The sequence below is a fragment of the Rutilus rutilus genome (genome assembly GCF_951802725.1).
Source record: "Rutilus rutilus genome assembly, chromosome: 18".
NCBI lineage: Eukaryota > Metazoa > Chordata > Actinopteri > Cypriniformes > Leuciscidae > Rutilus > Rutilus rutilus.
This window is the reverse complement of record NC_140231.1, coordinates 13,183,426-13,198,260: the sequence shown is the minus strand read 5'-3', so window position 1 is coordinate 13,198,260 and position 14,835 is coordinate 13,183,426. Positions and strand designations below refer to the sequence as shown.

General features: G+C 39.0%; 2 protein-coding genes across 3 annotated transcripts; both read left to right on the top strand.

Moving 5' to 3' along the window:
- Positions 1–520: 520 nt before the first annotated feature.
- Positions 521–8,098, top strand: srsf1b (serine and arginine rich splicing factor 1b). Of its 2 annotated transcripts, XR_014625286.1 has the most exons (5): positions 521–942; positions 1,426–1,619; positions 5,457–5,629; positions 5,953–6,783; positions 7,469–8,098. XR_014625286.1 is itself a non-coding variant. In XM_084387879.1 (4 exons), the coding sequence occupies exons 1-4, from the start codon at positions 752–754 to the stop codon at positions 6,139–6,141; spliced, it is 747 nt and encodes a 248-aa protein (XP_084244005.1). In that variant the 5' UTR covers positions 521–751; the 3' UTR covers positions 6,142–8,098. The 2 variants fall into 2 exon arrangements, 1 of the variants encoding a protein (XP_084244005.1); XM_084387879.1 differs by having other exon boundaries at positions 5,953–8,098.
- Positions 8,099–8,786: 688 nt separating this feature from the next.
- On the top strand, positions 8,787–14,050 carry dynll2b (dynein, light chain, LC8-type 2b). The gene is made up of 3 exons (XM_084387774.1): positions 8,787–8,940; positions 12,820–12,956; positions 13,549–14,050. The coding sequence occupies exons 2-3, from the start codon at positions 12,825–12,827 to the stop codon at positions 13,684–13,686; spliced, it is 270 nt and encodes an 89-aa protein (XP_084243900.1). The 5' UTR covers positions 8,787–8,940; positions 12,820–12,824; the 3' UTR covers positions 13,687–14,050.
- Positions 14,051–14,835: the final 785 nt, after the last annotated feature.

Below are 14,835 nucleotides of genomic sequence, written 5' to 3'. Positions count from 1 at the left end.
AGTACACCAAATAAAATTGGCCTAAATTGGGTCTTTTAACATGAAAATGTATAGCTACCTTTTAAATTTTAGGATTGTGGTCCCTCGCTTTAGGATGATCATATTTGGGGGTCCGTGGCATCTAAAAGATTGAAACCCCCGGAACTAGATAATAAAGAAGCAGCAAATATGACAATGAGAAATTGACATGTTTTAATATGTTGCCAGAATATTCTCATGATGGTGTCCAAAAATAAAGCTGTTCATCATACAAAATGATAAAATGGCCGTATCTAGATAGGCTAGATAGATATACTTCATACCAAGGATGAGTTTAGCAGTTTTATCCTTATATAACGTTACATACGCCACACATGGGGTTCCAACCTTAGATTAGTAAACACGGGTTTATAAACTCGGATAACATTGATGTTGATATACCAATTGTGAAGTCGATCAAATTCGCTCTTTGCAAATGCAATGTAAAATAATCTGCACTTTTAAAATCTGCCGAATTACTGCCACGCGCTTTTATCCTTCCGCGCGGCGTCGCCCCTCCCCCTCCGCGCAGTCGCGAGCGTGTGGTGAGTGAAGGGGACGTCGCCATATTGTTAAAGATCTTATTGTTTTTTATACTTGAAAAATAATAGTTTTGAAGATAATCTGGCACTTTAGTTTGTGAATTTATATAGATCCAGCAGCGCTAACGGATTTCTTTCATATCACCTGACGGACAAATTATCAACGTCGTTGGCGTAACTTCTGCCTAAAGATGTCTGGCGGTGTAATTCGAGGGCCTGCAGGGAACAACGACTGTCGGATTTACGTGGGTAATTTACCCCCCGACATTCGCACCAAGGACGTAGAGGATGTGTTTTATAAATACGGAGCCATTCGGGATATCGATCTTAAAAACAGAAGAGGAGGTCCACCGTTTGCATTCGTGGAGTTCGAGGACCCGAGGTAACGTTAACGTTAAACACGCAAACCCAGCTTGCCCTGACGCATGTTAATGAATTTGGCAACAACAATACAAGACGATGCTGTCTCTTAACACATCATATGCTTTAAATTCGTGTTTATACGCAAACACTAGTCCTCTAATTTAAGGACTCGTATAAAGCACGCGAACTTGTCAGTCAGGTCATAACACGGGAAGTAACGTTATATGGATGGAGGGTTGGTTAAATAATGTATCTAATATCAGCTCAACTAGAATTCTGAGAGGTATGCAAAACTCTCTCAAGTATTCAGTGTACTTAGAAGTGCTCTGTAGAAATGCTCAGAATTTTGCATGAAATACCATTTCCAAATGTGTCAACATGTTTTGATTCTGTGAGTATTTCTGCGCATGCGCAAACGATCTTCTCGCGTGAGAACCATGAGGATTATTTGTGCATAATTTTTCTGTCCACTGATTTTTTTTTTTTCCTCTTATGTCTGCAGAGATGCAGAGGATGCTGTATATGGACGAGATGGCTATGACTATGACGGCTATCGTCTTCGAGTGGAGTTCCCGAGAAGTGGCAGGGGAGGTGGAAGAGGTGGAGGTGGTGGTGGTGGTGGTGGTGGCGTTGGAGCTCCCAGAGGCAGATATGGCCCTCCATCCAGGCGTTCGGAGTACAGGGTCATAGTGTCAGGTGAGGGAATGGGCAGTACATCTTTGTCATGTGACATAGGGTGCTTTCACACTTGGATTGATCGCTTGGTCCGAACTTGAGTTTGATTGCTCGCGAACCTTCTGGACTTCACACAGGGCTCCAGACTGCGAATAAATGATCACATTTTGTGACCTTTTTTCCTGGCGGTGCGACTAAATTTTGTTAGAGTTCGCACTGGTGCAGCCACCGCATTGGCCCAACTGATAAGAGCTGCCTTTTATGTTGCATATGAGGAACATAAAACGACAATCAAAACAAAAGTGAAACGAAACTGTGCTACTCGTTTGAGCTGCGCAGCGTGGACCTAGACAGCGCATCGCAAACTCAGAGCAGGTGTCCTCACGGGCCGATCTCGATCACGCGACACCGTTACTACACAGCGCTGGGAGATCCAGTGAGAAATCGTTTGAATTCACCGCAGAATTAATAACATTGCAGTGAGATCTTCGAATTCGGCGCAGAATTCTCTGTTATAAACCACATATGTCAGATCAAACAACGCTGATGTGGAAACCAGGAGAAGCATTGTGCCATGCCCATGAACGAACAAAATATAGAATATTAGAATATATTCTAATAGAATAATTATTTATAATAAATGTTTTGGAGAAAAACATTTATTTCAGAACGTGTCATATTTGCCCAGGGGTGCCATTTAATTCTGACCACAACTGTATGTACTGCAGATGTTGTAAAGAACGCTCAAGGTGAGCAGAAATTAGATATACATTCTCTTTGCTTGAAGTGCGTCAGGAAAGTGAGTGAGAGAACACACAGGTTTATGAAATCATACGTCATCGATAGTGGTTTACTTCCACGGTTTAGTACGGTTTAGCAGCAAGTCGTACAGGATTTCAGTTTTTAAAGCAGACTGGTATAGTTCATAAAACAGTGCCAGTGTTCAATTGAAATATTGGCAAGATTGTTTCTCATGTTTGGCCTTGACTTTTATTTTGACAGCCCAGATTTACGTGAGCTCCCATTCTCCATCTTCATTAGCTTACCGTCTTAGTTTAACAGTTCTGTGTAATAACTGAAAGACAAATGTTTTTTCATATACTGTGAGAATTTTAAACAAATCTTTGAAAAATGTAATGCCATGAACCTCACGAACCTCTGTGAATCCCGCTGATAGATCTTCTTGTGTGCATAGCCTGTGTGAACTCTGCGCGTGTGGGTCTGTTTGTGTGGAGGATTCAAGCCGTGTGAATTGGATGCAGACAGGAGAGTTCGGCTGTCACTGGAGATGCAAGAGCAAGCGACTTTAAATCTTTGATTTGAAACTATGCTGTGCCACATCTAGTTGTCTGCCATGTCATATTTACTGTGTACTGTATTTAAAATTACTTTTACCTGATCTTTGAGAAAATACAATTCCCAGTGCACACGACTAATATCAATACCGTTTTAAATGGAAACTAAATGATTTTGTTTTCCGCTGCAGATATACACTTTACAAAATATGTTAATTTCAAGATGTAACATTAACATGACAGTAATTTAAATGTAAAAATATAAAGCAAAACAATAACAAAAAACTAGTATAGTCGACTAGCAGCAGCAGTATCGTAACTAGTCGGCTAGTCTCACACATCCCTAGTGCACACCAGATTACTGCACTTTTGGTTACAGTGTTTACTAGGGCTGGGTTTCGACACACATTCCACAGTTCAATTTCGAATTTTGATTTTGGATATATATCAGGTACAGTACATAGTAAATCTTCTCAAGGGAAAAGAGAAAAAAAATCTCTAATGTTGTAAACTATACAGTCAGTTGATACTACATTACTAGAATATTGAAGGTTAAAATGACCTGGGGCCGTATTCACAAAGCATTTTATCTTACCACTAGGAGTACTCCTAAATCGCACTAAAAGATTTTAGCTAGGAGTTTTCTCTTAAAAGTTATTCACAACGCCTTTCAGACCTACTCTTAGTAAAGAAAAATGACAACTCCTAAACTAAGAGTGAGTCTTCGTTGCTATGGATGACGTCATTACTCATGCACGAGCTTGACTGAAGTGACCACCTTGATTGGCTGATGATTGTAACGCGGGAATGATTCCAAACCCCTCCCCTACGATGATGAGTGACAGGTGACAGGTCTGAGAATGCGTGCGCTACACAAGTAGTGCGAAGGACGGAAGATGATGGATAACTGAATAAATAGCCTAAATGAATAAAGAGTAAGGCAAAACAAATAGCCTAGTAGCCTAATGAAACATATGGATTGATGCAATATCTTTGCAACATTATTGAATTAATCTGTCACTATATGCCTCTGCCTACGTTTGCAAAGAGAAGAACATTTTAATTTGATTTACAATGAAACGTTACAATTAGTTTACATGCAATGAGTAGCCTAGTTTTAGTTGTTGGTGGTGGCGTTATTGCATCCCTAGTTATGCCTACAATGCAAAATTGTTCCCTCGCGATTGGAAGCTCCTGTAGCCGCCGCATACGCATTTCAAAACATCGCAACGTGAAATGCCACAAAAAGCGGTTTGTGAAGGTCTTAGTGAGTTAGGAGTCCTCTCGACTTCTTTTAAGCTGTCCCAGGCTTAGGTGCTACTTTTAGGGCTAAAATGCTTCGTGAATTACTCTTAGTCAAAAAAATTAGGAGTCCTAAAGTTACGAGTGACACGCCCATTATTTTTAGGAGTTGCTCCTAAATTCGCCAGTTAGGAGCTACTTTTAGCCTTAAAATTCTTTGTGAATACGGCCCCTGATTTGTATGCAAACACTTAAATTACACACAAGGAAGTTTTTATAATAACAAAGTTATAATACTAACTATATAATTACATAATTATGTTTCTACTCCAATTCGTCTTTTGAAATTTAAACATTTAAATGGTGGCTGTGGCAGTGATACAGATTTCGGTAAGTTGTTACTGTATCTTTCAAGATTTCAACAACCTTCTGATGTTCATTCATGTTTGTTTCGTGCTGTAACTAGTAGTAAAGCTGAAGAGATGATCAGTTCACGTGCGCTCCACGCTGCCGCTTCGCTTGAACTGAGGCGCTACAGCATGACGCCACATTAAAGAGCGCCAAAACGGTATTTATTGTTTGAATGTTTCATAATAAAATGGACCAAATGTGAACACTGTGACTTTGTTTCATATCTAAAGTAACAGCATAAAGCGTATTGCGATTTATTGGATGGGAGACGTGCTACAATGTTTTGTTCATCAGCTGAAAACAGCATAGACTAAAAGATCGATTCTTGGGATTTAAGAATCTATCAGTTCATAAAAATGAGAATCGATTAAAATCAATAAAAGCAATAATTTTTCTTCTTTTTTTTTTACCCAGCGCTAGTGTTATGTTTTTCTAGCACTTTTTTATTTGTAAAAAATACTATTATAAGATTTTTATATATATATAATTGTTTTGTTTTTTTGTTCAGATTTTCAAATGATTTATTTGTAATGATTTTTACGAAATCTTATATAAAATTAATATAAATGTAGTTTCAGAAATTGCTACTATCTTTAAATGAAATAGTGCAACATAAGAACCGATATAAAGCTGATATAGACCTATAAGATAATGGAATTGGGCAAAAAATACATTTCGGTTGACCACTAAACAGCATTCACATCCTAAAAGAACTGAACGGCGCAGTCAAACAAACCCAGGTGCACAGGAACAATCATTTCCTGTCCTACTTCCTCAAACTGGTTTATTCTAAACGATTCCCTTTCATTACTGAAGGCAGTTACTTGCGTTATGATTCTTGTGCTGTTCATAAAAAGAAAGATCTACTTATTTAATGGTTACGATTGTCTTTTTTTTTTTTTTTCTTCAGGACTTCCTCCAAGTGGCAGCTGGCAGGACCTTAAGGATCACATGCGTGAAGCAGGTGATGTATGTTATGCTGACGTTTTCCGAGATGGCACCGGCGTTGTGGAGTTTGTGCGCAAAGAAGACATGACCTACGCCGTTCGAAAGCTGGATAACACTAAGTTCCGGTCACATGAGGTAGGTGTGAGTTTGTAAACATAGACCGCCATTGGACAGGACAGGACAGGACAGGGCATAGCTTAAGGATTTGGGAACATCAAGGTAAGCTTGATGTCAGAGACCCATGATGGAGCCACATGGACTAGGAGGATCCATGGAATGGATCTTTTGAATGTAAGTGATTTTGTCAGTGGCCACATATAGAAGGAACTGTAATTTGATGTTGCGCTAAATCTGAAAAAAAATAAAAAAATAATCTATCTTAGATTGAGCCATGAATTAGGAGTAACCTAACATCTGGTAGTTCGTCTTTAGAAAGTGTTGCGTTATGTGTTTCTCAGGGGGAGACGGCTTACATCCGTGTAAAGGTGGATGGCCCGCGCAGCCCCAGTTATGGGCGCTCGCGCTCACGCAGCCGCAGCAGGAGTCGCAGCAGGAGCAACAGCCGCAGTCGCAGCTACTCTCCGCGCCGCAGCCGAGGATCACCACGTTACTCGCCCCGCCACAGCCGCTCCCGTTCCCGCACCTAAACATCCACATTCCAGCTAGTTGGCTGGCCACAATCATATACACCCTGTGTCGCCCTCTATCGGACCCACTGTTGTACTTCATTGCTCTCTTGACTTGTTTCGTCTCTCCATTTCCCCCAGTTTGCTATCTCTCATCTTTGGTTTGTTAGCTTTTTGGTTGTTTGTTTTTTTGTTTTTTTTATTACTTGACTGTCATTTTGCTAATGACAGCTACATGTAGCTAAGTGGATGTTCCCCTTTCTCTCCTTTCCTCCCCTGTCAATCTTTTTTTTGTTGTCGTCGTCTCCTATCCCATGACCCCGTTGTTTGTTTGTCTTGCATTCCCATTTTAACTGGATCTTCATACTCATCCCTTGTACTATATTTGACACAAGGGAAATGTTGAAATGCTTTAAATAGTTGTATTTGGGATGGATTAATTGCTACTGTTTTATTTTGTTAACAATGCTTCATTGTTGGCTTTCTCTGGGGTGGGAGTATTTTGTTGGAAAACTGTTCTACTTTTACCTTTTCATGTCTTTCTATAGACAACAGAAGAGCAGGATTAAAGAAAGCTTTGGAATAAAGGATTTTGAAGCACAGTTCATTCATATTAGGATATTTGGAGGAGGAGGAGCAGGCATTTCATTTAAGGAGGCAATGGTATGACGGCAAGCGGCTTTAGTCACCTTCAAAAAGGCAGTTGTTGTTTTTCAGCAGACTTCCAGTACCCTGGACTGTCTTAGTTCAGTAACACATTAGTTTTGCTTTGCCATTCTTCCTCTTTTCACGACACTCCCCTTCCCCATTTAATTTACCTTTTCTTACTGGTCATTGCTGCTAAGCATGCATGTGTACTGTCTGGATGTTGCAATGCTTGTGCGTACATTAAGACAGCATTGTTTTGTTTTTGTTTTTTTGGGGGTGTTTCGTTTTTAAATCCAAAAACATTTTTTGCCTGTTGTCCAAAATGTACTGGGATTTGGCCACTATTGATCTCCTATGTAGACTTATCACTAGACAAGATAAAGGCTTGCCATGTGCAGTTGTTCTCATGTAAATTGTGTATTTGTCAAGAGAAAGTGTCTGTTTTAGGTTAGTTTTGCTCGTTTTTTCAATGAAATAAGCACAATTTAATGTGTTTAGGAGGTGCTTTAAATTTCTTCCGGAGCATATCCTAGTCTGGTATCCTTTTTTTGTCATATACACACAAAAAAAACGGAAAAATAAATAATTAAAATACCGCTCCTATGATCAATTTATAGAAGCTTTAAATGATAGAAGCTCTTTATTTAGCTGTGATTCTAACTTGTTACCTCCCTCTTTTTGATTTTGCTGGTATTTAAAGGTTTGGATTGGAGGAGGGGCTCACTGTGTCCCGATCCTTGGAGCCGGATCATTGGATCAGTTCAGGATCAGGAGCAGAATTAGGCTTAGGATAAGGATGGATACATACAAGGAGCGGGATCAATTTACCGGGAGCGGGAACCATAGGAGAGGATCCCAACCCCAGCCCCGCATTCCCCCCACCAAACCACAGTTAAAGGATACTTGACGTCGTAATTGGCTTCTCTAGAACCAAATTCATTTTTTTCTTTTTCCGTGGAGCCCAAATGATGCGCGCGCAGAAGGGATCCAGGTGCCTCTTTTGTTTTTGTGAGATGAGTTTTTCGGTATAAACAGGAGCAGAGCAAGGAACCAGAAGGCTGGATCAGTTTGGATGGAATCGGCATGAGGAGCGTGGTAAATAGAGGGGAATTAGTGGGAGGGTGGGATAATAGGCACTTTTTGAGGGGGATGCTGTAGTTTATTTAGGGTTTCAAAAAATTACTTTTCAAATAACATTTGTTGGCATTTGCTGTGTTGGCAGTGGTGTTTCTTTGCCCCCACAATTGACTACTTTATATTTCTAAATTGAAGTGTTTTTTTTTTTCTCTCTTTAACCCTTCTTTAAATAAAGATTGAATGTTCAATTAAAGTGTTTTGTTCTCTGCTTAATTTTTTCTAGAAATCAGTAACTTATCTTAGCGGAATCAGTAACTCTGATACATTGTAGTATTTAGTGTCTATGAAATGCCTGACACACTAGATTGAGGTAATTTATACAGATGTAAAGTTTACATCTGATAAATCAAGATTTATTCTTGTTTATTTATTTAATTTATATCAAGATAAATTAAATTCTATTCATATGTGTAGTGGACCAATAAGGGTTTTTCAATGGTAGTACTAAGCTAAAGAGCAACACGATAGCCGATATATATCGGTACATCTAAGTAGTGCCACATTAAAACAACATTTTTTACATTTGTCTTCCCATGTAGCAGTAGAATATGTGAACTCATAGATGAATGAAATGATAAAATTGTCCTTGGTTAATTCCAAAAGTGAACAGTCTGCACAATATTTAAGGTAAGGAACGTCACTTAAGTAACCACTAAGTTACATACAAACTTGACCTCATATAGTGGGGTAAGTAGATCCAGTAATACCTCACAGGAATCAATACCTTTGGCCCGAGGATGTGGGAGCCCTGGTGCATTGTGGGATGAAATAAAATGCGGGCAGTGAGAAGCTAGTGGAAAACGCTCGTAACACGCGGGGAGAGGCTCTACGCGAGCCAATCAGAGAGCCGGTGCAGTGCGGTGGGCGGGGTCACCTCGGGTCTAGTGACGCTAAGTTGGATGTGAGTTACGAGCACAGCCGCATGGGTAGAGTTACTTACGACTGACATAGTGGTTAGTGAAGTCAAGCGTGAACGCAGCGGCTCAAAAAAAGCCTGAGCTAAACAGTATTCCAGTGTAAAAGAATCAAAAGAGGGTGAGCAGTGTGGATTTAATTACTATGCATGCATCCGACGTGTTGACCATATAGCTTGTGAGAAAAATAATGTATTCAAACATCTAGATGCATGTGGTGAAGTTTAGCAATTAGTACTGTATTCAGATGAAGCATCATGGACGCAGCACGAGCCGCTACCTGTACTTTGCAGCAATTCTATTAGACGTTCGCATTTTAAATGATTATTATTATTGTTGGATGCGGAGTTCATAGACGCTTTTGAGAGGAAATATTCTACGCAGATTGTTTTTATCGAGAATAATTAGGGCGGTGGCGTGAAATGAAAGTTACAAGTGCTCGGCGTCTGGAGAAAAATATTACGTAATTCTGCCAATCATATGAGAGCAGATGCTGAGGACACACATCACCACCGTATGGCTTTAATGGACTCATCTGTGGGCACCAGAGTCCAGCCAAAGCCTGTTTTATGGCAGCACTTAGGTGAAAGTTACTCCAATTTGCCGTGAAAAAAAAAAAAAAAAAATGGCTACAGCTTGCAACAAATATAACAAAACATCAGCCTTCTGTGATTCCCTCTACATGACCTTATCAAAGGCAGACACCTGTGCTGTGTGAATTATTAATTGTGCTTTGCAGCATAATTTACTCCCACTTTCATTCGGCCCAATGAAATTGAATTCTTAACTCATGCGTCTTGTTACTTATGCAACTGCTTGGAGCATTTAGCCTTTGTACGTTATTGTTTTAATAGCCCGATAATCGGTTTGGCTGATATTTTTACAGATAATTCACACTATTCTACTTTGGTTATCAGATCTGCCAAAAAGTAGCAAGTCTCATTACAAGTGAGATTTAATTTTTTATTAATTTAACTAATTGTAAAATTATACATAAATCAGTTACTTGATATTCAAATGGAAAGATTTTTTTTCGAACATGCCTCCTATGTGCCATTGGTCAGTCAAACAAATAGTCCCGCCCCAAAGAACCAAACTTATGTGATTTGTGAGTCACTTTTGACAGTAACACATTGTTTAAACTGTTGAGGGAAATTAACCTACAAATAGATTTGAGGGTCCGTTTACACGGCAACGATGTGCTAAAACCGGAAACGTTTTTCCTTTGCTTTTTTTCCCGCGTACAGGCGACAATGTTGTCAAAACTCTCCCGTTCACATAGATCTGCGAAAACCATCACTGTATTCTGCCTGGCCAGTAGTTGGCGATGTCACTTTGTAAAGAAACAATACACGCCTATAGACTGAACATATAATGTGCATGCGCTTGACATCGTTTTCACAAATTCGTGTTTTTCGTTGTTTACGTGGGGACGATACCTGTGTTGTTTTCAAAAGTTTGCGTTTTTATGCCCCCAAAACGCTGTTGTTGCGTAAATGAATGGCCAAAACGCATAAAAAGTTTTCCGTTTTTAGTTGAAAAACGGTGTCGTGTAAACGGCTCTTAAGTTTTATCTGAATACTATACAGGGATAGGAGAAAATTAAATTTACGCACTTCAGCTGATTATTATTATACAAATACTAATGTACAAATTGGTTTTGTTTTTTAGTTATTGTCTAAAAAGCAGAAATGAAACTAATATTTAAATTCTACTTAAAGGTTACTGGCCACATTTTTTTCAAACACGCCCCCATGTGCTATTGGCCAGTTAAACAAATAGTCCCACCCTAAACTTATGCGATTGGTTGAGCCAGTTTTGTTTTGACTTTTTTAGATTTATCTGCATGCTAAGCAGGTATAGAAGAAAGTTAAATTGCACACTTTAGCTTCATGAGTCAAAAACAATATCGGCCAATCGCTAATTCTAAATGGCAGTTTACTGAATGCAAATGATTTGATATGTCTCTGATGTATCTGACCTCTCTGTTGCATATGCATTAGGCCTTGGTTTAGTTTATTTTCAGTAAATCGAACTGGATAAAGATCTGTGCTTTCTCATACGTCCTTCTCACTGAATGGATTTCATCAACCTCCACCCTCTCCTGGGCCCAACACTGAGTGCCTGAGAGTCTTTTGTAGAGGGAGCTGATTGAGGTGGCCTCCTTTTTGTCAAATCATGACTGCACGTTTTCATTTTTAGTAGATGCACTAGTTCCTTTATAAGCTGATTGGAAAGATGGATGACTCCGTAAACTCAGACAGGTCCCAGAGGTAGACCGTTTACATCTGTATTTGCCATTAAAAGAACTGGCAAGCAATTATAGTGTTTCAGGCCCATTTCTATTTATTTGTAAGTGAAGTCAAATTTTTGAAGTTGCTGTCTTGGCCAAGAATAACAGCAGAGCTTTTGATGCAAGCGAACATTATGAGCTTTAAAAATAATCATCTTTATTTATTTGTCTACACAGGTAATCAAGTTTGGCCTTGTCAACATAAAAAAAAAAAGAAGTAATTTTCTGATATTAAAATACGTTCTTAACTTAATAGGCAGTCAACTATAATAACATTAAACTGTCAAATATTATCCTTGTATTGTATTTTATCCTTATTTTGTAATCATTATGAGCACAAGTTGTAATTGCGTTTGTGTGTCTGATTAACTGAATACGTGACGTTAACTAAGAGCATAACATGTATTATTAGTATTGCTGTATATTACTGCTATATGAACATTTATTATACACTCATCTCTGGTTGATAACAGAATACTTCCTAATTGTAAGATTTGAAACAAGCATATTCTGTATGCTGCTTTGAAACTATATATGTATTGTGTAATAAACTTAAATAATAAGTAAGCCGTTGGTTGGTTGTGACAGAATTATGTTCAACCAAAAATGAAACTTGTCATATTTACTCTCCCTCATGTTGTTCTAAACCTGTATGAGTTTCTATCTTCTGTTGAACATAAAAAGATATTTTGAAGAATGTTGGTAATCAAACAGTTGAAGGTAGACATTGACTTTCATTGTAGGAAAAAAATACAATTGAAGTCATTGGCTACCGTCAACTGTTTGATTACCAACATTCTTCAAAATGACTTTTGTGTTCAACAGAAGAAAGAAACTCACACAGGTTTGGAACAACATGAGGGAGAGTAAATGATGACACATTTTATATGTTTTGGTGAACTAGCCCTTTAAGATTTGTTGACATCCTGAAACCACAGCATTGGCTAAACCATTTGAGGGGCGGGACTATCTGTTTGCCTGACACATGGCAGCCAAAAAAAAAAAAAAAGGTGTTCGGGAAACCTTTTTTTCCCCAATTCTGTTTGATGATGGTAGGGGCACTGTTAAACGACAAAGCTTTTGATTTTAAAGGAGAACTTGGTAACTTTTTTAACTTAATAAAACTGTCTAGAATTCATTTGGATGGTTAAACAACCTGTTCTGGTGATACTGGTGACTTTCCCCGCTCCCCCCAGCGTTCCCAGGCGGAAAACCAACCTTGCAACTTGGGGACTACCGTCCCGGCAAGATAGAAATAGGAAGTCTCGTGAGAAGCGAGAACGAGAACGAGCGCGAAACACGAATTGCTTTACGACAATTCGACATAAACACACATGCATGTATGATGTATTACCAGATTACCCACCTCGGTAGACATAGCTCCACACGATACAGTTGGCTTGCTCCGATCATAACAAACGCACATGAGCAGCGGTAGAGAGGGGGAGGAGGCCGCCGCAAGTGAGTTTTTTACGACCGTGTTGTGAAATATACGCCCCCCCACAGCTGTAGGGGGAGCTCGTGGGGAAAACATGCGACAACAAAAGGGAAAATCAGCGAAGAAGTGACTAGAGTTCGCTAGAGTTGCCGAGTTCTCCTTTAAAAGGCTAACTCAGCTTGATGGTCCAGGTTCTTCCTTGTTCTTCTGACTTTATAAGAGATGGTCAGTGAATCTCCTTTGCGTTTTCTCTTTCTTCATATTCACAGCCATCATGACTGACAGGAAGGCAGTAATAAAGAACGCTGATATGTCTGAGGACATGCAGCAGGACGCAGTGGATTGTGCCACACAGGCCATGGAGAAGTACAATATTGAGAAAGACATTGCTGCATATATCAAAAAGGTCATCCACAGAACGTTTATGATTGACACCTCCACAGACTTCATCAACAATATGTTATCTTTAAGATTTCGTTTCCTACTCTGTCTTGCTTCTTAGAAATATTCAGTAAAGCAGGGCTCAGTTATTGTTTGGTCTCAAATTATTTGTATACATCAACATAAGTTAAACTAGCTAATGCACTTCAAAACTTTGAAGCTAATGTTCAGCTAAATGCCCCTCACATTAAAATGTATTGTCAAATTAAATTTGAATGACAAGTGTATGTACATTATTAATGATTATTTTAATGGATATGCAATATAAGCACCATAAAGTATGTAGACATTACATGTTATAGGTCTGAGCAAGTTTGAAGACCCCTGCGGTCCTTCTAGGGATCAGTGGATCTCAACATTTTTTTACTTGAAGGCCACAACAATAATAGAAAGATGTATATTTGTTATAAAAAATAAGTTGTTTTAGCTTCTTTTCATGCTTGTTTTGTCTATCATTTTAAGTAATCTTGGGGCCCGTGATTGAGAACCACTGTTCCAGAATGTTCAATTCTGTTGGTCTTACTAAAGTGTACATTACTGTTCTTGCTTTTCAACAGGAGTTTGATAAGAAGTATAATCCAACATGGCATTGTATTGTGGGACGGAACTTTGGCAGTTACGTGACGCATGAAACGAAGCATTTCATCTACTTTTACTTGGGTCAAGTAGCCATTCTACTCTTCAAATCGGGCTGAGAGGAAAACTGTCGTTTGTGAAAGTTGGACATCAACTCCAAACCTGGACTGTGACGCACTTATGGCTTGAGCCACACTCAGATTACACACACACACACACACACACACACACACACACACGCTTTCATTCTTTCACATACATGAATTTAGCTATAGAGGCTGTGCATAAATGCATGGACCGTGTATATTTAATTTGTATATGTTGCAATACAGTAACCTTTTTTGCTTTCTGTAGTTGCACGAGATGACGCAACAAGATGACTTTTGTTTGTTTTTTCCAAGTCCAAATTTGTTTTGCACTGAAGTTGTACAAAATGCTTTGACCGCTGCCTTTAAAGTATATTAAAAATTGATATGTCATACATATTTTGGGTAAGAAGTGATTTTTATTGATTTATTTTGTAGATCCAAACACAGAATTGTCTGCATTTGGTTTCAAGTTAATGGCTGTTCCTAACCCCTCAGTTATTTATGATGTGAAGTTTACCCAACATCCTTTTTTTTTTGCACCATAATGTAACATGATCAATTGTCTTTATCTGCCTCCCATGAAGTGCAGCTGAAGAATTGAACAAACTTCACTATCTCAGCAGACAAGGGCACTCACTGCATGCGTTTTTGCTGAGGTAGGGAGTATTCAGGCTGTTCAGTTACTAATGAGCAGACCTGTCTGGAAACAAGGGGCCATTAATGGGATGCAGTACCTCTCGAATTTCAAGGCCACACATTTACTAAAGGCTTTGCTGCTTTTATGCCCCTCTTATCAAAGTATACATTTAAAAATGTCAATGATCGCCCTCGCAATCTCTTTGTCATGATACAAAAGAGTGGCAGTGCCACTCTAAATATTTTATACAGCGATGATTGAAGTCTTCTGTAGCTTTGTCTATTGAAGATAATGTGGCGTGTTCATGGCCAGACTCCTACCACCTTGTTTGTCACTTCAAATGTAGCGATGTAGCCAATCAGAGGAGAGACATGAAGCGTTCAACAACATAAATGACACACTGTCACACTCTTAAATTGAACTACGAACCCATTGAAAATTCCTGAGGGAACCTGTCTTGGCAGTACCATATAGCTGTATATTACTATTAAGAACCCATGTCAGCTTTTGACAAGCTTACTGCTTGTCAGGACGTATCAAAG

Coding starts and splice junctions, on each gene's coding strand:
- srsf1b (XM_084387879.1), top strand. CDS start 752: ATGTCTGGCGGTGTAATTCGAGGGCCTGCAGGGAACAACGACTGTCGG. Junction 1,620..5,456: donor GTACAGGGTCATAGTGTCAG/GTGAGGGAATGG, acceptor TTTTTTCTTCAG/GACTTCCTCCAAGTGGCAGC. Junction 5,630..5,952: donor CTAAGTTCCGGTCACATGAG/GTAGGTGTGAGT, acceptor TGTGTTTCTCAG/GGGGAGACGGCTTACATCCG.
- dynll2b (XM_084387774.1), top strand. CDS start 12,825: ATGACTGACAGGAAGGCAGTAATAAAGAACGCTGATATGTCTGAGGAC. Junction 12,957..13,548: donor TTGCTGCATATATCAAAAAG/GTCATCCACAGA, acceptor GCTTTTCAACAG/GAGTTTGATAAGAAGTATAA.